Source organism: Pseudophryne corroboree, chromosome 2 (genome assembly GCF_028390025.1).
Source record: "Pseudophryne corroboree isolate aPseCor3 chromosome 2, aPseCor3.hap2, whole genome shotgun sequence".
In the NCBI taxonomy this organism is placed as follows: domain Eukaryota; kingdom Metazoa; phylum Chordata; class Amphibia; order Anura; family Myobatrachidae; genus Pseudophryne; species Pseudophryne corroboree.
Genome location: NC_086445.1, coordinates 207,355,270 through 207,378,009, shown reverse-complemented (window position 1 = coordinate 207,378,009; position 22,740 = coordinate 207,355,270). Strand labels below are relative to the sequence as shown.

Genomic DNA, 22,740 nt, shown 5'->3' with positions numbered 1-22,740 from the left:
CGTTCTTTAGTAAGTCTAAAAAGTGCTTCTGTCACCTTAAATGTTTAAGTACATTATAAACATGTAAGTAATATAAATAACTAGATGTTATGTTTTCTGTATGTGTATGTGTAATAAGGTTGTGTGATATACCGCGCATCCGGAAAGTATTCACAGCACTTCACTTTTTCCACATTTTGTTATGTTATAGCCTTATTCCAAAATGGAATAAATTCATATTTTCACCCTCAAAATTCTACACACAATACCCCATACTGACAAAGTGAAAAAAGTGTTTGAGATTTTTGCAAATTTATTAAAAATAAATAACTAAGAAATCAAATGTACATAAGTATTCACAGCCTTTGCCATAAAGCTCAAAATTGAGCTCAGGTGCATCCTGTTTCCACTGATCATCCTTGAGATGTTCCTACAGCTAAATTGGAATCCACCTGTGGTAAATTCAGTCGATTGGACATGATTTGGAAAGGCACACACCTGTCTATATAAGGTCCCACACTTGACAGTGCATGTCTGAGCACAAACCAAGCATGAAGTCAAAAGAATTGTCTGTAGACCTCTGAGACAGGATTGTCTCGAGGCACAATTCTGGTGAAGTCTACAGAAAAATATTTGCTGCTTTGAAGGTCCCAATGAGCACAGTGGCCTCCATCATCCGTAAATGGAAGAAGTTCGGAACCACCAGGACTCTTCCTAGAGCTGGCCGGCCGTCTACACTGAGCGAACGGGGGAGAAGGGCCCTAGTCAGGGAGGTTACCAAGAACCCGATGGTCACTCTGTCAGTGCTACAGCTTTCTTCTGTGGAGAGAGGAGAACCTTCCAGAAGGACAACCATCTCTGCAGTAATCCACCAATCAGGCCTGTTTGGTAGAGTTGCCAGACGGAAGCCACTCCTTAGTAAAAAATCACATGGCAGCCCGCCTGGAGTTTGCCAAAATGCGCCTGAAGGACTCTCAGACCATGAGATATAAAATGATCTGCTCTGATTAGACAAAGATTGAACTCTGTGATGTGATTGCTAAGCAGCGCTCATCACCAGGCCATCCCTACAGTGAAGCTTGGTGGTAGCAGCATCATGCTGTGGGGATGTTTTTCAGTGGCAGGAACTGGGAGACGAGTAAGGATAGAGGGAAAGATGAATGCAGCAATGTACTGATACATCCTGGATGAAAACCTGCTCCAGAGCGCTCTTGACCTCAGACTGGGGCGACAGTTCACCTTTCAGCAGGACAACGACTCTAAGCACGCAGCCAGGATATCAAAGGAGTGACTTCAGGACAACTGTGTGAATGTCCTTGAGTGGCCCAGCCAGAGCCCAGACTTGAATCCGATTGAACATCTCTGGAGAGATCTGAAATTGGCGATGCACCAATGCTTCCCATCCAACCTGATGGAGCTTGAGAGGTGCTGCAAAGAGGAATGGGCGAAACTGCCCAAAGATAGGTGTTCCAAGCTTGTGGCATCATATTCAAAAAGACTTGAGGCTGTAATTGCTGCCAAAGGTGCATCAACAAAGTATTGAGCAAAGGCTGTGAATATTTATGTACATGTGATTTCTTAGTTTTTAATTTTTAATAAATTTGGAATTTAAAAAAAAAAAACACAACTTTTTTCACGTTGTCATTATGGGGTATTGTGTGTAGAATTTTGAGGGGGGAAAATGAATTTATTCCATATTGGAATAAGGCTGTAACATAACAAAATGTGGAAAAAGTGAATACTTTCCGGATGCACTGTAAATAAAATATAGTAATTTGCTGAACATATAAACTGGAACAGGTTGTGGAAATAGAAATAGGGGTAATGTCATATTCCCACTGTACACCAGACAAAGGGATTACTTTGCACCTTGTTAGAGAAAAAACCCTAATTACTTGGCATCTTACAAAAGAGGCAGTCACTTAATGAAAAAAAAAAGTCAGATTTATTTAATTACTACTTCAGAATGGCCAACCTCTTGTTTTACCTAGTGTGAGACTGGGAGCAGTTAAATATAATGTTACATTTATGCAGTTTAATGGCATATCCATTGGTGACATCCAATATATATAATCAAAATGAGCAAAGTGACATTTGAATTCACAATATCATGGCCGCTTTATTACATTAATGGTCAATGATCACATCACTTGGTCCCCAATATCATTAAAAGGGTAATTTGCATCTGCAGAGTGTCTTGTTTTCTCCAACAAAGCATAAAAAGAAAAAAAAAATCGCCCTTCCATGCTACAGGTAATACTGTATGGGATTCTTCTCTTCCATAGGGTCTCAGAATTTGGATAGGTAACATCAAAGCTCTGTAGATAATCTTTGAACTGAAGTCAGGATTATAGTTTAGATTTAACAGTTTAAGATTTGTCTAGGACGACAGGTAATGTTAAATCCAAAGTTTCAGATTCAACAATGGGACTAATCTTAAGGTGTGTACACACGGTGAGATAAATCTGTAAGATTTTGACTATATAGTCAAAATCTTATGAAAAGTTAGTGCATATCTCAAGGTGTATTACGCAGCTTGCGATATAGATTCGATCCCGATGCACGCTCCCGTGGGGTCGGTATCTTAAGGGCTGTAACACACTGGCCGGTTTCTCCCGGATGGCAAAAAGCCGGACAAACTTTGTCCGGCTTTTTGCCATCCGGATGGGTCTTTCACACACAACGGCTTTGAGCCGTGTGTAATGCTGTGCGCATGCGCAGCAGCAGACACGGCTTGAAAAAAAAAAACGTTGTGTGTGAAAGCTCTAAGCACTAAGGGCTGAAACACACACGCCGGCTTTTGCCGGCCGGGAAAAAGCCGGATGGCCGGATGGCTTTTTCCCGTGCCGGTATTGTAGTTAACAGTGTGAGGGGTAGGGGCTGGAAGGTCCGGCTGCCGTGCCGGGGGCCGTGCCGTCTTTGCAGGCAGTGGACCGTGTGTGTGAAGGGGAGCTTTCACACACAACGTTTTTTTTCAAGCCGTGTCTAATGCTGTGCATGCGCACAGCATTACACACGGCTCAAAGCCGTTGTGTGTGAAAGACTTTGCCGAATGCCCAAAAAACGGACAAAGTTTGTCCGCCTTTTGCCATCCATCAAAAAACGGCGCGTGTGTTACAGCCCTAAGGCTAGATAGACTGTGCAGGCAAGTCAATCTTGACTATCTAGTGTACTATCTAGTACAAAGTACACTCATAATTGGCACTTAGTCAAAATCGTACATTGACAAAATCTCAAGCACAAAAGATGTTTTTTTCTGGTGGGCCTGGGGCAATTGCACCTTTTCTATAGAACAGAAAGTTGTGGGTTACATCATGAACTCAGGAGCAAGATAAAGCCCACTATGTGCTATACACTATGTAAGTCTACAGTGATCTTTATGTGTGTATGCACAAACGGAAAATAATTCTGTGAGCTGAAATCATGAAACTGCAATGCAAATAGAATGGTTACAGCTAAGTGTAAAATAAACGATATGGTTTGTTAAGAGAATGTTATACTGTATATGTAAAATGTCTAATTCCCTGATATATATATATACATATACATACACACAGTATATATATATATATATATATATATATACACACACATACAGATAGATAGATAGATAGATAGATAGATAGATAGATAGATAGATAGATAGATAGATATAGTATTGTTTTATTGTTTTTTTATATATATGTGTGTGAGTAGGTGACAGATCCACTTTAATTAAGTGATCAAGAAATTTTGGATCTCTTCCATTCCAGTCATCTGGCCCTGAGCATACAACGGGGGAGACGTTACTGAAAAGAGGTGAATCGGGAGCTTTAGCAAGATGAGGTACCCACAACAGTCAGTTGCTTTTATTTTGTTAAACGTACTTGAAAAAAATAACTTATTCGTTACTATGTGCTTACAGTTATCTCTGTATTTGTTTGATAAATATCTCCTGATACATTAAATAATAAAAAATTCTATTGATTTTGATGTGCAGTCGATATGCTTATAAGTCTCGGCTACTGAAAATGCCATAGAAACATGGATACAGAAGTTTATTATTAGCATTCCATAATTGGATTCCATAACCTACCTTAATCTTACTGTTATATGATTCAGTTTTTGAAATACTATATATCTCCATTATTATATTAAACATCAACAACCAACTAGACTGAATGTTAAAAGAAAATCATAGCATTTGCTTACTAACTACACCCATAATTAAGTTTAATTAACTACTAGCTAATGGTAAGAAATTTAAAATGGGACTTCATCATAGTTACATTTTAAACAGTAAAACAGTCACAGCAATTAAATACATGCAAAGGTAGCAGTCATCACAAACTAAGCATACTGTTCCATGAGTGGGAGTCAAGCTGGGATTTCAGTATTTTCATGCAAATCATTTAAACTCCAAGGCTGAGTGCTTCCATGTCGCACATTTGTAAACACCAATGTTTACTACAAATGAGTAATAAATTACCTGTTTATGAAAAAAGTAAAAGAAATGTTAAGTGTTGATTATGCCATGCATGTGAACTCTTGTATATATTAGTAATCTGAATTTCTACATATTTTTCCAGCACAAACAGCTCGGCACAGATCAGACTGTCAACTACAAATATTCTCATATATATATATATATATATATATAATTATTATTATTATTTTTATTTTGTTGGACATTCCATGAGGATATTAGGATTAAAAGTTTTCCATATCTAATTGTGATTTACACTGTAGTATATTCAATCACAGAAGATTTTCTGCTTTATGGGGAATAACACTATCCCTTAGATGGGGGTGACATACTGTACTTGTGTAATGCTCAGAAGATAATATGTGCACTAGAAAATAAGGTGGGGGGGGGGGGTATCACCTTTTCAATTTTCCGATAAAGTTTTCTTTACGAAAGTATTTTAAACCCAACAATATTCACTATCTAGGATCCCAGAGTAGGCTGGTACCAAATGAAAGTACTTTTATACAATACTTAATATTGTTATATAGGAGAGAAACAGATAGTTAGTGCTCACATTAACTGTTTTTTTTTTTTACAGTTTATTTCTTACCCAGGGACAGTCATCGAGAGTCCGTTTATTATAAGATCCACAACTATATAACCTTTTCTAATGAAACAAAGTGTAACATTAATTCTGTTTAACATCTTTATAAAAACGGTAATTTGAGATATTTTTTCATTACATTGGTCATTTTATTTAAACAACACTTTTTGTGGGGGACCAGGAGATAGCACACAGCCTCATAGCTAAAACACACTGAGTCTGAGACCGCTCGAGGTGTGGGATGCCGGACAATCTTCAACGTTTTTTAAAGGGGCAATCACTTTCAAGGCAGAACCATGCCTTGTAAGTAATTGCCCCTTTTAAAAAAAATGTCTGAGATCATGCCGGCATCCTGCACCTCCGGCGATCTCGGACTCCATTCGATCCCGCTGACCCTGACTCAATCAATGGTTATTGCTGAACTAACACCTTTAACGTGTGTCTACACAAAATGCATGCTGATCTCTGCTGATGTGTATATAGTCATGCAATAACTTCTTATTTTGTGGAATTACTGAACACTAGAAAACAAGTAGCACTGACTGTGGCTGGTGTGCTGGAAATAATGCAATATCTCTATAAACAGTGCCATATATTTGTTTGTCTTCTTGGATATTAATGCCATTGTTTAATACTATTTTATTATCTGCCACGTAAATAACTTTTACTTGTAGAAAAAAAAGCCAATGATTTTCTGAGCCATGCAACAAATGTAATTCTTCTAAACTTGAGGCTTGGCAGTCTTGGTGTTTCAGCAGTTGAATGAACATGTGATACATATGTATGGTGACACAGGAACATTTGGGTACCTTGAAAGGTGTTGCTAAAAACAGCAACTAGGATTGAAGAAACAATTTGCCAGATTATGTGAAAGTTATTGGAGGTCATTATTGACAGAGTGATACAAAGCAAAAAACAACAACTTTCTCCGCATGCCCTGCAAGCTACTCTGTTCCTGCACACATGATGATGTCAACACATTACATTCCAGAGCAAAGGTGCAAAGAAACTTGGATTAGAAGTGTTTATATTGTACTTATTTTTACTTTCTCTATTTTACTCAGTTTTTATTTTTATTTCAATAACCAGTTCTCTTTTGTCCATCATTAAGCTCTTTAGTAAATCTGCAATATAACGGGAAAAAAGGCTGTCTGTATGTACAGTATAGCTAGTTTTGTGTCTTTTATTCGCCATGGATGTAGAAATGGCTCACAACTGTAAATGAATGGCTAATGGCACCGCCAAAGGCCCTAAGAAAAGTTGTCTTACAGTTATCCCTTCTCTAATTTCTTATAGCTCACTTAAAGTACAGTAACTCCAATATTTTTATTATCTTGCTATGCAAATTCATATTTATTATGCCTAATTCACCCTATATACGGTATATTTCCCTCAAAGCGGTCACAAAAGGACAAAAGGGCTTACTCCCTGGCTGCAGCTCTGCCTGGAGCTATTCAATTACTTCTGCATCCCCACGCAATAAGCCCCAGAGGGTGCTCATAATGCTCTGGGGCTTACTGCGCGTGGTAACTCTATAGGTCCGGGCACTTAACCTGAATCTATGAGATAATCGGTAGTAGCAGCAGGCTTATCGCATGAGGAAATAGGCTAGTAATTCAATAGCTCCGGGTGCAGGAGCCCCATGGCTCAGTAAATGTGCCCTATCTCACGCCTGGACAATAAAAAAACTGTTGCACTGAACCACTCTGTTCATAAATAACCATCCAATAATCCATGGGGGCAGTGTGATGTGCATTCACCATTCAACTTCCTGTTATTTAGAAGAGGGCAGACTGCAAAGCCTGTCAAAAATGTATTTGTACCATTTTTGAAAAGAAACTGAACAACGTATTTGAAAGATCAGCCTTAGTGTTTAAATTGTTTCTCACCTGGAATGACAGAGATAGTTTTCAAAGCTCGGAGAACTCTGAATGTTCTCAGCGCTGAGACATTCCCAAGGTCCACAAACTCTGTCACATATCTGCAATAAGGGAGGTCACACACAAACACAATGACAAAACACAAAACAGCTACACAGGAAGTACGTCACAGGGCCTAACCAACACCTAACATCAACTGCAGGCCACCTTACCTGGTATTACAGATATAGTTTTCAAAGCTCTCAGAACTCTGAAAGTGCGTAGAGCTGAAACATTGCCTAGGTTTACAAACTCTGTTATATACCTGCAGAATCAAATCAGAGTTACTTGTAATGTTGGAGATGGTTTTATAGAAGATCAACAATAACCACTTGCTCCCAGGGGCTCATTAGGGCTCATTAAAAGACCGCTACACTTAAAATGCAAGTCATCTTATAGAAAAGGACTTACATATTTCTATACTTATATATATTGTGTATATATATATATATATATATGTAAAGGTTTCCATACCTTAACAGAACATTATTTGTAATGGTCACATTTGCATTGTTGTGCAAGCTATTGTTCCCTGCTAGTTTCTGCAATCGGTGGCTATATTTGACTGGCAGTCAGGAGGCACTTCACTAGTTCCTAGCCAATTGGAGACTCCAATCATGGGAATATTGGATCAGCCCAAAAATGGTGGCTCTCACTGTATGAGGGTGATGGGTACATTTTAAACAAAGCACTTCTGATTTGTCAGCACACTGTTACTGTAGCTTTATTAAAAGGAAGTCAACTAAAACAGAATTGAAGTTAAAATGCATATACTCAACCTTTGATGAATTGACCTGTATAACTGCAATATAAAATTATGTCTCATCATGACAGGAATATTTTATTCAGCGTTGGTGTAAACACAAGTTGCATTTTTTTTTTTTTGGTAGCAACTTGCATGCATGACTATTCATTATGCGCATCTTTTTTCACACTTAAGCTAGACTTGTAACACTCTACATTAAAGGAGCCGGACCAGGAGTTGCAAGAGGTGTGAAGGCGTAGCAGCAATTGTAATGGTGCAAGATGTGAACTGATGATGATGATGATGACGACTATGGCTGCAGGCTGAGTTTGATAGGCTAAAAATGACTAATACAAACGTATTAATGCAGATATAGCGAAACTGCTATATTTGTGTTTTAAAAGTCAAGTTACACTGCACTGAATAAAGTCTGTTTCATTTTGTTTAGGAAGGGGAAGGCTGCTCATATGTTTATGAGCGTTGTCATAAAGAAATATTTCTGACTTGTTCCATTTGCATTTCACATGTTCCAAGGCTCTTGAGTACATATTAACTGTACTTAACGACTGTGTACCGTAATGTTTACACAACTGCGATATTTTGCATGTTTCTACTCCCTGCCAAGCCATACCTTCTGTCTTGTTCCTGGCGGATCTGATCCTGGTACAAGCAAGGGGATGGATCCGCATTTGCTAACTCAGAATACGGTTATCCAACACATTTTGCAATTATATTTGCTTCCAACTGTGAATATGGCCCACAAAGTACCCAAATTTCTTTTACGTTAAACAAAATATAATACTTTCACAAATTTGGTTAAAAGGGGCTCTTTTTCAGAGACCAATAAACCTATGGATGTGGGATGTAGTTATGGTCACTCACAATACATCCCCCTACATCCTGCCCCCTTAGAATCCTGACAGTCGGCATGCCGACTAGCAGGGACTATTCCCACTCGTGGGTGTCCATGACACCCATAGAGCGGGAATAGACCCTGTGGTGAGTGCAGTGAGCCATGAAGCCCGCAACATGGCGAACGCAGTGAGCCCGCAAAGGGGCTTGTTGCACTCGCCCCCCCCTCCCCCCCCCCCCCGCCGGCCAGGGCTAGCTCAAATTAGGTATGCCCAGGGGAACAAGCAGCTTCTGCTGATTAAAATGATATGCTGCATGTCTATATTCTGTGTGTGACTGTGGCTGTATCTTTATCCAAAATGCTACGTTACAGTGTATTCCTGGAAATCACTGTAAAGTAGCAGATATAGACACAGTCGCACACAGAATATATGCATTCCACATATCATTTTAATCAGCAGAAGCTGCTTGTGCATCCTATTCACATTCATTTTCACATAAGATGCATTTTTGTCAAAAAAGGCACCCAACATTAGCAGAGCTGCCAGCTGACTCACGCCAGGCATCTCCTGCTGCATGGTGTATTGAGGCAAGATGTATGAGGACACATCTGTATCCAAGCAGAGGTCAAAGTGTTAGCAGCCATGTGAGTGTTTGGCATATGTGTAAGGGGCATTATGTGTGTCGTGTATAAATGCATTAATAATGTGCGGCCAAGGTGTAAGAGGCACTTTGTGTTTCATTATGTGTATAAGTTCACTAATAATGTGCGGCATATGTGAAAGGGACATTATGTGTGTCATTGTGTGTATAAGGGCATTAATAATGTGTGGCATATGTGTAAAAGACATTATGTGTATAAGCGCATTAATAAAGGTTGGCATAATGTGTAAGGCGCATTATGTTTATAAGGATATTAATAATGTGTAAAGGGCATTACTGTGTGTTATTATGTGTACAAATGCATTATTAATGTGTGGCATTATGTGTATAAGGTGCTTTACTGAGTGGCGTAACGTATAGAAAGGGCACTACTGTGTGGTCTAATGTGAATAAAGAGCAATATAGTGTGGTGTAATGTGAATAAGGAGCAACTCAGTGTGATGTAATGTGAATAAAGGGCACTACTGTGAGTAGTAATGTATATAAGGGCAGTACGGATGGTGTAATGGTTAGCATTGCTGCCTCACAGCACTGAGGTCATGGGCAGAGGCGTAGCTAGGGATTTTGGAGCCCAGGGCAAGATAGAAAATGGCGCAAATCCCCCCTCCCCCCAAAAAAAACACACACCAAAAGAAGCATGTGTGCGCGCCGAAGGCGTGCGCGTAAAAAAAATGGGCGTGACCACACCCCTTCGGAAGGGGTGTGGCCACTGAAAATGGCCCCCAGTGACAGTTACATTGCCCCACAGTGCCAAATACAATGCCCCACAGTGCCGGATACATGCCACACAGTGCCGGATACATGCCCCACAGTGCCAGATACATTACCCCACAGTGCCAGATACATTGCCACACAGTGGCAGATACATTGTCCCACAGTGCTAGATACATGCCCCACAGTGCCAGTTACATTGCCCCACAGTGCCAGTTACATTTCCCCACAGTGCCAGTTACATTGCCCCACAGTGCCAGTTACATGCCCCACAGTGCCAGATACATTGCCCCACAGTGCCAGTTACATGCCCCACAGTGCCAGTTACATTGCCCCACAGTGCCAGTTACATGCCCCACAGTGCCAGATACATGCCCCACAGAGCCAGATACATTGCCCCACAGTGCCAGATACATGCCCCACAGTGCCAGTTACATTGCCCTACAGGGCCAGTTACATTGCCCCACAGTGCCAGTTACATTGCCCCACAGTGCCAGTTACATGCCCCACAGTGCCAGATACATGCCCCACAGTGCCAGTTACATGCCCCACAGTGCTAGTTACATGCCCCACAGTGCCAGTTACATTTCTCCACTGTGCCAGATACATGCCCCAATGTGCCAGTTACATGCCCCACTCAGTGCCAGATACATGCCCCACTGTGCCAGATACATGCCCCACTGTGCCAGATACATGCCCCACTCAGTGCCAGTTACAAGCCCCACTCAGTGCCAGTTACATGCCCCACTCAGTGCCGGATACAAGCCCCACTGTGCCGCCCCCCCCCCCCCCCCGGTCACTCACCGCTTGTTGATATCTATGTGAGGGGAGGAGAGCACAGCGCCTCTCCTTCCCCTCACCGCTCCAGCTCTCCGGCGGCTGTCTGGCGCCGGTTCGCTAGCCAATCAGAGCTCCCGGACCGACAGCCAATCAGGAGCCGGTCCGCAAGCTCTGATTGGCTAACGCCGCCGGAGACCGGACACAGCAGCGCTGCTGGCAGCGCTGCTAGTGCTGGCAGCGGCGGTGAGGGGAGGGAGAGACGCTACGCTCTCCTCCCCTCACATTTCGGTGTGACAGGGGCGAGTGGGGCATGATGCCCTGGCCGCTGGCGGCGCCCCCTCTCCTGGGCCTGCCAAGACGCCCAGGGCACGTGCCCCACTCGCCCTACCCTTGTTACGCCTCTGGTCATGGGTTCGATTCCCACCATGGCCCTAACTGTGCGATGGCCCTAACTGTGCGGAGTTTGTATATTCTCCCCGTACTTGCGTGGGTTTCCTCCGTGTAACGTGAATAAGGGACACTATCGCATGATAAAATGTGAATAAAGTTGCACTACTGTGTGGCATAATTTGAATTGGGCGTACTGTTGTTTTGCCTTGCCCCTTCCCAGCAAGAACATGCCCCTTTTTGGGCTGTGAACCGAATGTGCGCACTGTTCCTATTTAAACTATAGGGGGTAGGAACACCAAAATGAGGACTGCTATGGGTGAAGGGTGATGGTGCTGGGAAAAGGTTGCAGGGTCAGAGGCAGAACAAGCAGTGGTGCTAGGGGGAAGCAGCCAAAATCTTGCCTAGGGCATCATATTGGTTAGGGCTGGCTCTGCCGCCAGCCATCCCAATGCCGGGATTCCGGCACCGGTATGGTGACTGGCGGCCTCCTGACCACTGGTCACGCATACCCAACACTGGATAGCAGAACACTGGATAGCAGAAATGTGACCTCTTTCCAGTGGGGCTCTAAGTTAGCCTGAACATGACCACTTGAACACCTGTTGCAACTGTTAAGTTGGTAGGTACTTTGGAGGAATATAGAGAGATTCAAGAGTCTCTAAGTGCTGTAACCAAAGGTCACATCTCAGTAATACAGGTCATATCATCTTACAACACTGCTTTTGATTATCTCTGTATTTCATTGGTCTTCTACCAACCTGTTATCCTGCTGAGACAGTGCGGTCAAACCTTGGAGGTCAGTTCTCTTTGAAGAATGAGCAAAAAGAGTACAGGGAAGCAATTTTGCTTTTATGTATTTGTGACTTAATTGTGCCAGATATTATGCTTTGTGTCTGCTAACGTGGGACATGATCAGGGCTGTCTTAACAGCATTATAAGCCTTGGGCAAACAGTCATACACCATCTTTTTCACAAGCTTCCAAAAGTGAATGGCTGTCAGCACTCTTATTGGTGGATAGCTCCAGCTATCCACCAATCATTCTGACAGCCATTCACTGTCTGACTGCAGACTGGCAAGCAGGTACAGAATCCTGCTCGGCCAACAATCAGGGTGACCATAAAGAATTCTCCACCTGCCTCCCAAATGCACTAGCCGAGGAGCAGTTGCCCCCTGTACATTAAGATGGCCCTGGGCATAATAGAATCTACATGCACAGAGACAGGGAACTTGGCTGGACAGGGAACAAGCTGGTATATAAGTGTAATTAGTACATTTTTGCCAAAATCCATGGTAGTTTTGCAGGCTAATATTTATAAGAATTAAATATTTTTTTTAGCTGCTCAGGTGAAGTCTAAATTTTGATTTTTAGAACATTCTGCATTGTCGAAAGATCAAACAAAGTGTGTCACCGTAAACCAAGTTGATGAAAAAATAAGCACAACCCCTTGTAATGAAACAACTCAGGGCAGCAGGGGCACAAAGCTTGACAGTAACACATATTGAAAATAGTAATTTTGGGAAGTTGCTTTACTGGAGGAAGTGGGCCACATGATCACTGACATGAAAGTACTTGCAGTATGTGTAAATTGGCGGTTTGCATAATAAGATCATGTGGTCATGCACATGTGACGCCTGACAGGGGATCATGATCATCTGACATGACGGATAGTCCTGAGTAAAAGTATGTAATGGGAGGCGAGAAAATAGATGGATGCAGAAAGAAAAAGCTGTTCCTGAGGGGGCACCAACCTCTAGCTACTGTGCTACTGGGATGAAGTTATGCCCTTGAAAGCATGTACAATGTGGCTGTATGTAGGCAGAGCACAATCAAACACATTAGCATAAAGCTCCTTTTAAATTGGGTCTGCTTGACATATATGGCTTCCTATTTAATATTCTAGTGCACAACAGTGGCAGAGGGAGAATACAATGCCACTGTGCTGTGTGACACCACATACAAAGTAAAAAAAATATCCTACTGTTAAATTTAATCCATAGCGATTAGAAAATAAGTGTTGTGCACATAAGTGAAAATAATTGAAACCTATCATATATACCTATGATATAATAACCCTCTAAAATGTCAAAAGGACTAGGCCTGCCTTCTGTATATGCAAGTTGTGTAGCAAATGGCAATGAGCCCGTACTGACAAGAGCAATTGGTCACATCATTGCTTGTTATGCAGTTTAATACAGGTGCCGCAATAATAAGATATCGTTTTCAGACCAATTTAAGATGAAAACGCATTCAACTAAATAAATGTATTTTAAAGAGTATATACTACTTTCCAATATATACAATTATCTTATTAACCAAAATGTTTTTTTGTTGTTTTAAAACATTTTTATTTATAATAACAGAGATAATAAATCAACTGTACAACAGTACACAAAAAATTAAGATCAACACAAAGCTTCGGTCAGGTAGTACAAAGTGACATCGACCCCAAGGTTAACCTACCGGGGACGTACGGGGTGTACATACTGTGACTTGGAAAAAACTGTTGGGTTTTTGTGTGGCGAGAGGGGAGAAAGGAGGGGAGAGGGGAACTATCCCCTAGCAATTGACAGCAGAATAAATAAAATGTTTTTTAAGTCACAATGTAGCAATAGACTGGGGACAGTATTAATCTGCATTGCATCAGCCTTTATTGGTTAATTTCCAATAGCTGCCAGTCCTTGAATCATTGCTGGACTGGAATGTCATACAAAATTTGGGTCCTACAAAACTTACAGTATATAGTACAATTATTGAAAGTTGTGGGGACGGGTTCAATGTTCCAATTATTAATGGTCAATGCAGGTAATGACAATTCTAGCACATGCTTCTGTTTGATGCAGACACCTGTGACCAAGATGAAAACCTGCCACAGATTGTGTTTTCGCTAATTCGCAGTAGTCTCTACAATAATTTGCCCAATGCCAATAAATCACTGAGTAAAGGGTCTACAAACAACCTGTGTCTCACTTCACAAATTATATGTGAACTGTTGAGTAGATGAGGAGTGAGAATGTTGTCCTAAACTACTGTAGATGAGAAATTTAAATCTACCTGCAAAGATTCTGCAAACAAATCTAAATCTACATAATACTAGGGGGTTACATTGTGGCATTCAACTAAAAAGGCTTAAAATAACTAGAACCCATGGTCTGGTCTTACAGAATAAATATTACTATTAGCAAATAATACTTTTCCAAAATGAGTAAGTTGTACTCAACTGTTGTAAATGACTGAAAATGTGGTCAGTGATCTATTACACCTAATACCGCAGACCCCAATGTTCCTTTAACACAAAATACTTAGTAGTGACGGTAAAGGTTATTTAAACTTTTCTATACACACTACTATTAGCTAGTAATGACCTGATACAATATACAAAACAGAAATTTGTCAAAATGGCTATATTCATATTTAGAATGATTACACTGCATAGTTCAGGTCTGGCCAACGTGTCTCTCTCTCCAGCTGTTGTGAGAATACAAGTCCCAGAATGCTTTACCAGCTCATCAGTGGGAGGGTATGGGTCATTAGGTTGACAAGATTTAGGTCGACAGTCATTTGGTCGACCACTATTGGTCGACATGCAATAGGTCGACATGGTTATTAGGTCAACATGGAAAAAGGTTGATATGAGGTTTTTTTACTTTTTTTGGTGTCGCCTTCTTTGTAAAGTGACCGGGAATCCCAATTAGTGCACTGTGTCCCCTCGTATGGCTCGCTTCGCTCGCTATGCTTTGGGTTACCGTTCCAAATTGTAGTCCACGTGGATCGTAAAGTACGAAAAGGTTAAAAAAATGATATTTTTTTTTTAAAAACTCATGTCGACTGTTTTCCATGTTGATCTTGTTCGTGTTGACCTAATGACCTATTTGACCTATTGACCGTAAGCCATGCTGGGACTTGTAGTTTCACAACAGCTGGAGAGCCACAGGTTGGCCAGACCTAACATAGGTCATTGAGAAGTGTGAAAATCTACATAAGCGCAAAGCATTTCATTATGTGTAGATGCATATGGACCTCACGCATGTTGCGTATGGGAAATGGATCACTGAAATTGCTCTGCTTTTATTTTTGCAAATTCTAAATTGGCCTAAACAATTTGGGTGTTATTTTAGAGTTTCTCACCACTTTTAGGCCAAAATTTCATTCATTTTCACAATTTTTTTAATTTTTCTTATAAAATACCACTGATGACATTCTAGTTTTACAGTGTTACCCATGAGAAAAAGGGGCTTCAGAAAGGACTGTACCTGACACATCACTAGAGTGTATGAACATTTTTGTTACACTGGATCAATCCTAAATCAGGATGGGCGTGTGTGACTGTTGCATGCTGGGTGTATTACATTATAGTGGGTGGGGCTACACCCTTGATGGATAGTTTTACCAAAAGTATAGGATGACACCTGATTACTGGCAACTCCTGGGCATACATTTTTTTTTTAAACCCAGTCTATAAGGCTGCATGATGTCATGATATAACATGTGCTGGGGGACACAATGTTGCATGTACAGTACATGACCCTCACTTTCTTCTTCATTTACATATGGAACATTTAGCAAAAAAACACAGTAAGTACTTCATTGTATTCTTCATTTATCACATTTGTTCACTTTCATGTTTCACACACATATATAAGAAGAACAAGCTCAGCATCATAATATAAATGAGAAAACTTACGCCATCATAATAACGCTGAAATCTAACCAATTCCATGGATCCCGCAAAAATGTAAAACCGTCTATACAAAAGCCTCTTGCAATGATTTTCACAAGCGATTCAAACGTATAAATTCCCGTAAAGGTATACCTGTGAAAAGCAAACCATACACATGAAAGATGGCCAGTGCAAAACAGATATTTAAGATATTACTACAGAGGACTGTCTTAATAATAATCTTTAAGAGTGCCTATTCTGCCAATGAGATGCCGGCATTCTGGCGGCTGGGATCCCGGCGTCGGTATGCTGACTGCAGGGATCCCGACCACCGGTCACGCGACGCTAGTTCCTGCCAATCACCCATGCTTGGGAGTTCATTTATACAAGGAGAGAGACAATGAGCAGTGACTCCTTTCTTCTAAATAGAGCACTTCATTAAAAAAAAAGGTCAAAATACTACAGTGCATTGGAATATTATGTTAAAAATATATATATATCACAAATGGGCACAAGGAGATTCTTTATTCAAAATCTTACAGAGGATCTGTCACCATGAAACAGACTGAGTAAGGAAACCCATTGCTGCTTATTTATAAAGGTTTGCATTTTCTTCAAAATAATTCTTCATACGTGCAGGTTAGGCTGAGCTCAATCGGCAGCACACAAGCCAGTTAAAGTACTCTATTTAAAATTAAAAGAAGTGGGCAAAAAAGCACATCCCCTTGTAAATATGTTAACCCATAGCATGCTGAAGAAATTCAGGGGCTCTTAAACACTACCTGGCGACTGTGGCATCTGGTATAACGTACTGAAGGCTGTTTACATAGCTAGAAGATAGGTGTTTGCTGCCATAGTGTGAATACAGTTGTATACAGTGCATCCGGAAAGTATTCACAGCGCTTCACTTTTTCCACATTTTGTTATGTTACAGCCTTATTCCAAAATGGAATAAATTCATTTTTCTCTCAAAATTCTACACACAGGGGGTCATTCCAACCCGATCGCTCGCTGAAGTTTATCGCAGCACAGCGATTGGGTCGGAACAGCGCATGCGCCGGCGCATGCAAGACGGCCGAAAGCCGTCGTTGCCTAGCGATCGCCTCTGAGGCAGAGGTGGTCGCTGGGCGGGAGGGGGCTGGACGGCGGCGCTAAGCCGCCATTTAGGGGGCACGGACCGGCCAACGCAGGCGTGGCCGGACCATTGGGGCAGCGAAGAGGTTCTCCCGGCCAGCCGCAGGAGCTGCGCTAGCCGGGAGTAAGTCCTGGGATGAAAAAGCATTGATGCTGTGCGATGCTTTTGCATTTCTGCGGGGGGGGGGGGACGGCACTGACATTGCATTTCTCACAGCTACGATCAACTCGGAATGACCCCCACAAAAAATAAAAAGCTAAGAATTCACATGTACATAAGTATTCACAGCCTTTGTTCAGTACTATGTTGATGCACCTTTGGCAGCAATTACAGCCTCAAGTCTTTTTGAATATGATGCCACAAGCTTGGCACGCCTATCTTTGGTCAGTGTCGTCCATTCCTCTTTGCAGCACCTCTCAAGCTCCATCAGGTTGAATGGGAAGCATTGGTGCACAGCCATTTTTCAGATCTCTCCAGAGATGTTCAATCAGATTCAAGTCTGGGCTCTGGCTGGGCCGCTGTGTGCTTAGGGTCATTGTCCTGCTGAAAGATGAACCGTCGCCCCAGTCTGAGGTCAAAAGCGCTCTGGAGCAGGTTTTCATCCAGGATGTCTCTGTACATTGCTGCATTCATCTTTTCCTCTATCCTGACTAGTCTCCCAGTTCCTGCCGCTGAAAAACATCCCCACAGCATGATGCTGTCAACACATGCTTCACTGTAGGGATGGTATAGGCTTGGTGATGAGTGGTGCCTGGTTTCCTCCAAACATGAAGCCTGGCATTCACGCCAAAGAGTTGAGTCTTTGTCTCATCAGACCAGAGAATTTTGTTTCTCATGGTCTGAGAGTCCTTCAGGTGCATTTTGGGAATCTCCAGGTGGGCTGTCATGTGCTTTTTACTAAGGAGAGGCTTCCGTCTGGCCACTCTACCATACAGGCCTGATTGGTGGATTGCTGCAGAGATGGTTGTACTTCTGGAAGGTTCTCCACTCTCCACAGAGGAATGCTGTAGCTCTGACAGAGTGACCATCGGGTTCTTGGTCACCTCCCTGACTAGGGCCCTTCTCCGATCGCTCAGTTTAGACGGCCGGACAGCTCTAGGAAGAGTACTGGTGGTTCCGAACTTCTTCCATTTACGGATGATGGAGGCCACTGTGCTCATTGGGACATTAAAGCAGCGGATATTTTTCTGTACCCTTCCCCAGATTTGTGCCTTGAGACAATCCTGTCTCGGAGGTCTACAGACAATTCCTTTGACTTCATGCTTGGTTTGTGCTCAGACAGGCACTGTCAAGTGTGGGACCTTATATAGACAGGTGTGTGCCTTCCCATATCATGTCCAATCAACTGAATTTACCAAAGGTGAACTCCAATTAACCAGTAGGAACATCTCAAGGATGATCAGTGGAAACAGGATGCACCTGAGCTCAATTTTGAACTTCATGGCAAAAGCTGTGAATACTTATGCAGTTTTTTATTTTTAATACATTTGTAAAAAATATTAAGCGCTGTGAATACTTTTCGGGTGCACTGTAAGGAAAATTTGCATTGGACCAAGGTTTATAGGTAGACATAAAAAGGAATGTTGCCTAAACAGAGGGAAGAGAAGTACAACAGTACAGCCATACACAGTAAATGCTTGGTGGCAGGTCTTCTTAATAGAGTACTAATCATTTCAGAAACTTTAGCTGACCAGTTATATCTCAAGCAATATTAGAACACTGGTCCAATACCACAGGTGCCTGCCCCATGATAACATACTCAAATCTACAATACCGCTATCAAGCATGTTGGTTAGCATGATTTACGGATGACTGCGGTCAACTGTGTGCACTCATCTTCCAACTGCACTTATAGGCCCAACTGACACTGGAAGTGATGCAGCTGTTTCCCAAAATCTTAATAGATTCCGTCCAAGCTGGCATGATGACATATTACTGCTTCACCAACTTAAATTGTTGTTCCGCTTGTTTACATAACAACTTACATGTAGAATTTGCTATTAATAAATGAATGAAATATCTGTACTTACTCCACTTGTTTAGACCAGTCCGGGGGATTACTAAAAGTCATGAATACGCAGTTGGTCAAAATAGTGCACATAATGAGCATGCTAAATACTGTATGCTGTAGTCAAGGAAACATACCATTTATTAGGGGGGAAAATATGATAAGCATGATTTCAAAAGCATATCTCATTACAAAGTGCAGCAAGTTTTACTCCAAATAATGTTGTTGTTGTATTGTATGTACAGTATGTTAGAGCTTAAAATTCAGTGTTTGTGCTTTAGGCTATATTTTATTTTCAGACGGCAACTAATGTACATACATCAAATTAATGTGATCATTCTCTATCCTCACTGGTTATAGTCTGGTCACATGTAGTATTGGACGGGATGTAGTTCATTTGCCGGCAGTCGGGGTCCCGGAGGTTAGGATACCGACATCCTAATCCGCACTGCAGGCAATTCCGACAGCCGGAATGCCAACTAACAGGGACTATTCCCACTCGTGGGTGTCCACCCATAGGGGTAAATTTACTAAGATGGGAGTTCTATTTAAGATGGGATGTTGCCCATAGCAACCAATCAGATTCTAGGTATTATCTTCTAGAAGGTGCTAGATAAAGGAGAAGTAGAATCTGATTGGGTGCTATGGGCAACATCACATCTTAAATAGAACTCCCATCTTAGTAAATTTACTCCATAGAGTGGAAAAAGAATCTGTGGCGAGCGCTGACCCCCGGCATCCCAACCACTGGCATTACAGCCCCAACCCTTAGACTCCATTGTTCCTGCCAAATTCTGATCTGCAAACAAGACAAAATTAAATTTTTCCTGAAACCTTGGATTTCAAACCTATAGACTTGATGATGACATTTTAAGAGGCAAAAACTTATGTCAAGGCCTGACAGGAGCATGCTGCTGAGACATGAAGATTTAACACAGTTAGAGATGCACAAGAGCTTAAGCATATTCTGGGGTATAAGCATATGTAAAAAAATAACATAATTTATGCATAATACTCAAAAAAATGGTCTCCATATTCATGTTAGTGCAGCACATTCTTACCAGTCGTAACTGTAGCTTTACCTCCAAAGATCCAGTACCTTGTGTCAGAATACACAATCTCACCCTAGCTCTACCACAGTTACATGAAAAGAATATACCTGATGGCGCAATCAATATAAATGATTAATATTATATAAAATCAGTCACCTTGTGATCATAAAACAAATGGTTCTATTTAGTCAGACCTCAGAAGCCTGTCTCTAATGGCTTCAATATAGCAAATACAATTTATATAGAAAAGAGGTCGCGCTATAGAGCCAATTAATTGTTCCACACCATTCTCAAATGTAAATATTTATTTAAAACATATAACCATGTAAAAACATAAATGTATATTTTGTTTCTAGAATATTAAGATCTGGTGTGGTCACAACACCCTCAACTGCATACCAATTATAAATTAATGATTCTCATTCATAAAATTAAGTGTGCTGAATAGTAAAATGTCCAGACCGGCAATATATTATGCCACAAATTCAGTCCGTAATAGGATCCTTTGTATTGATTTGCACCCAATGATAAAAGGACACTGATGTTTTCGTTCAGAAACTGTGCACCACAGATATAAAAAGTCACAGGTACCTTTGCTCACTCTGTCCCTTGTGCTTGTAATACGGGACCTGTTTGCAAGTTTGAGGAGCTTTAAGTGTGACCCGAGCGTCCCCGGGATTACACGGTGTAATGAACAACTATTACCTGTGAGTTGTAGCAGTGTGGTGCATATAAGTGGCAGCTTCTGTGTCCGTGTAGCAGGATGAGGAAAGGTTTCCGTACGGGCAGCCCGACAGTTCTCACGAGGGGGCTAATGCTGTTGCTCAGCCCGCTCCAGCGGTCAGCCGCCTCGCTGCTCCGGCTTCCAAAGAACACTGTTCTCTCCGGCACTGTGTGAAGGTAACTTCCACGGTTTGCTAGTAGCAGGTGCCGGGTGCTCTGGAAATGCCGGGGGAAGGTCTGAACCATTCAGCAGTCAGCGATCACTTAAACAGGGAGTCCTACTTAGGACTCCCTGTTTAAGTGATCGCTGACTGCTGAATGGTTCAGACCTTCCCCCGGCATTTCCAGAGCACCCGGCACCTGCTACTAGCAAACCGTGGAAGTTACCTTCACACAGTGCCGGAGAGAACAGTGTTCTTTGGAAGCCGGAGCAGCGAGGCGGCTGACCGCTGGAGCGGGCTGAGCAACAGCATTAGCCCCCTCGTGAGAACTGTCGGGCTGCCCGTACGGAAACCTTTCCTCATCCTGCTACACGGACACAGAAGCTGCCACTTATATGCACCACACTGCTACAACTCACAGGTAATAGTTGTTCATTACACCGTGTAATCCCGGGGACGCTCGGGTCACACTTAAAGCTCCTCAAACTTGCAAACAGGTCCCGTATTACAAGCACAAGGGACAGAGTGAGCAAAGGTACCTCTGACTTTTTATATCTGTGGTGCACAGTTTCTGAACGAAAACATCAGTGTCCTTTTATCATTGGGTGCAAATCAATACAAAGGATCCTATTACGGACTGAATTTGTGGCATAATATATTGCCGGTCTGGACATTTTACTATTCAGCACACTTAATTTTATGAATGAGAATCATTAATTTATAATTGGTATGCAGTTGAGGGTGTTGTGACCACACCAGATCTTAATATTCTAGAAACAAAATATACATTTATGTTTTTACATGGTTATATGTTTTAAATAAATATTTACAATTGAGAATGGTGTGGAACAATTAATTGGCTCTATAGCGCGACCTCTTTTCTACCACAGTTACAACCTGTAATTAAAGTGTAACCATCGAAAAGAATCAAGGAGCACAAACCCAATAAGAGATTTCACGAATTACATTTTAGATAGATAGATAGATAGATAGATAGATAGATAGATAGATAGATTCTCTGTTGGGGTGCCACAAGAGTGTATTTACAGTAGCATGTACCGGTCCTGTGGGTGTTCTCCCTTCAGAGCACAGTCTGGCTTCTCACACTGCACAGTACTAGCTGCCAGGTGGCGCAGTAACGGAGATAGGGCATAGACAGGGGGCTGCAGGTGTCACCCCAGCAGGAGATGGAGGGCCTGTAGTAAATACAAGTACTAAACTACTGAATCTGTCTGGTGTGTGATGTAATGTAAATAATGGTCACTACTGTGCAGTGTAATGTGAATTGGTACTACTCTGTGGCCACGCCCCTTCCCCATTAAGTCACGGCCCTTTTTTTTTGACACGCAATCCTTGTTTCAAATATGGGAGGGAAGTGGGCACCAATTCTCTTTCTGGCACAGGACACCAAAATGTCTAGTTACGGCACTGAACAGCTCTAAATATGGCATTCAGTCTCCCATCACTTTGAGTCCACAACTGGACTGATTGAGGCAGGGGGACATCCACAATTCAGCAATGTGATCGCAACTGAATTGTGATTGCATCGCTGCCGGGCATCTGCATGCTGTGCGCCCTTGCCCTGTGCTGGGAGCCCCCAGCATGCGATCGTAAGCAGTTACAGTTTTGCTAAAATAACACAACTGTAGCAGAATAAGGCCCATTGGGGGTCATTCTGACCCATTCGCTCGCTGCGTTTTAACGCAGCAGAGCGAACGGGTCCCTACTGCGCATACACCGGTGCCGCAGTGCGCCGGCGCATGCCAGACGGCCGAAGGCCGTTGCAGGGATACGATCGCCTCTGCCTGACTGACAGGCAGAGGCGATCGCTGGGCGGGAGGGGGTGGAACGGCGGCGTTTGGCCGCCGTTTCGTGGGTTTGGTCCTGCCAACGCAGGCATGGCCGGACAGAA

General features: G+C 42.2%; 1 protein-coding gene across 4 annotated transcripts in view; it reads right to left on the bottom strand.

The window, feature by feature from the left end:
• Window positions 1–22,740, bottom strand: part of SCN8A (sodium voltage-gated channel alpha subunit 8) — a 369,246-nt gene that overhangs the window by 128,291 nt on the left and 218,215 nt on the right. For 2 of the 4 annotated variants that reach the window (XM_063952259.1, XM_063952261.1), the window contains exons 1-3: window positions 18,915–19,003; window positions 15,774–15,902; window positions 6,920–7,011 (exon numbers count right to left, since the gene is read on the bottom strand). In XM_063952259.1, coding sequence (XP_063808329.1) covers window positions 6,920–7,011; window positions 15,774–15,902; window positions 18,915–18,994 — 301 coding nt within the window. In that variant the 5' untranslated portion in view covers window positions 18,995–19,003. Of the gene's footprint in view, window positions 1–6,919; window positions 7,012–7,122; window positions 7,215–15,773; window positions 15,903–18,914; window positions 19,005–22,740 lie in introns of those variants that run through there. The other 2 variants (XM_063952263.1, XM_063952260.1) reach the window with 2 other exon arrangements.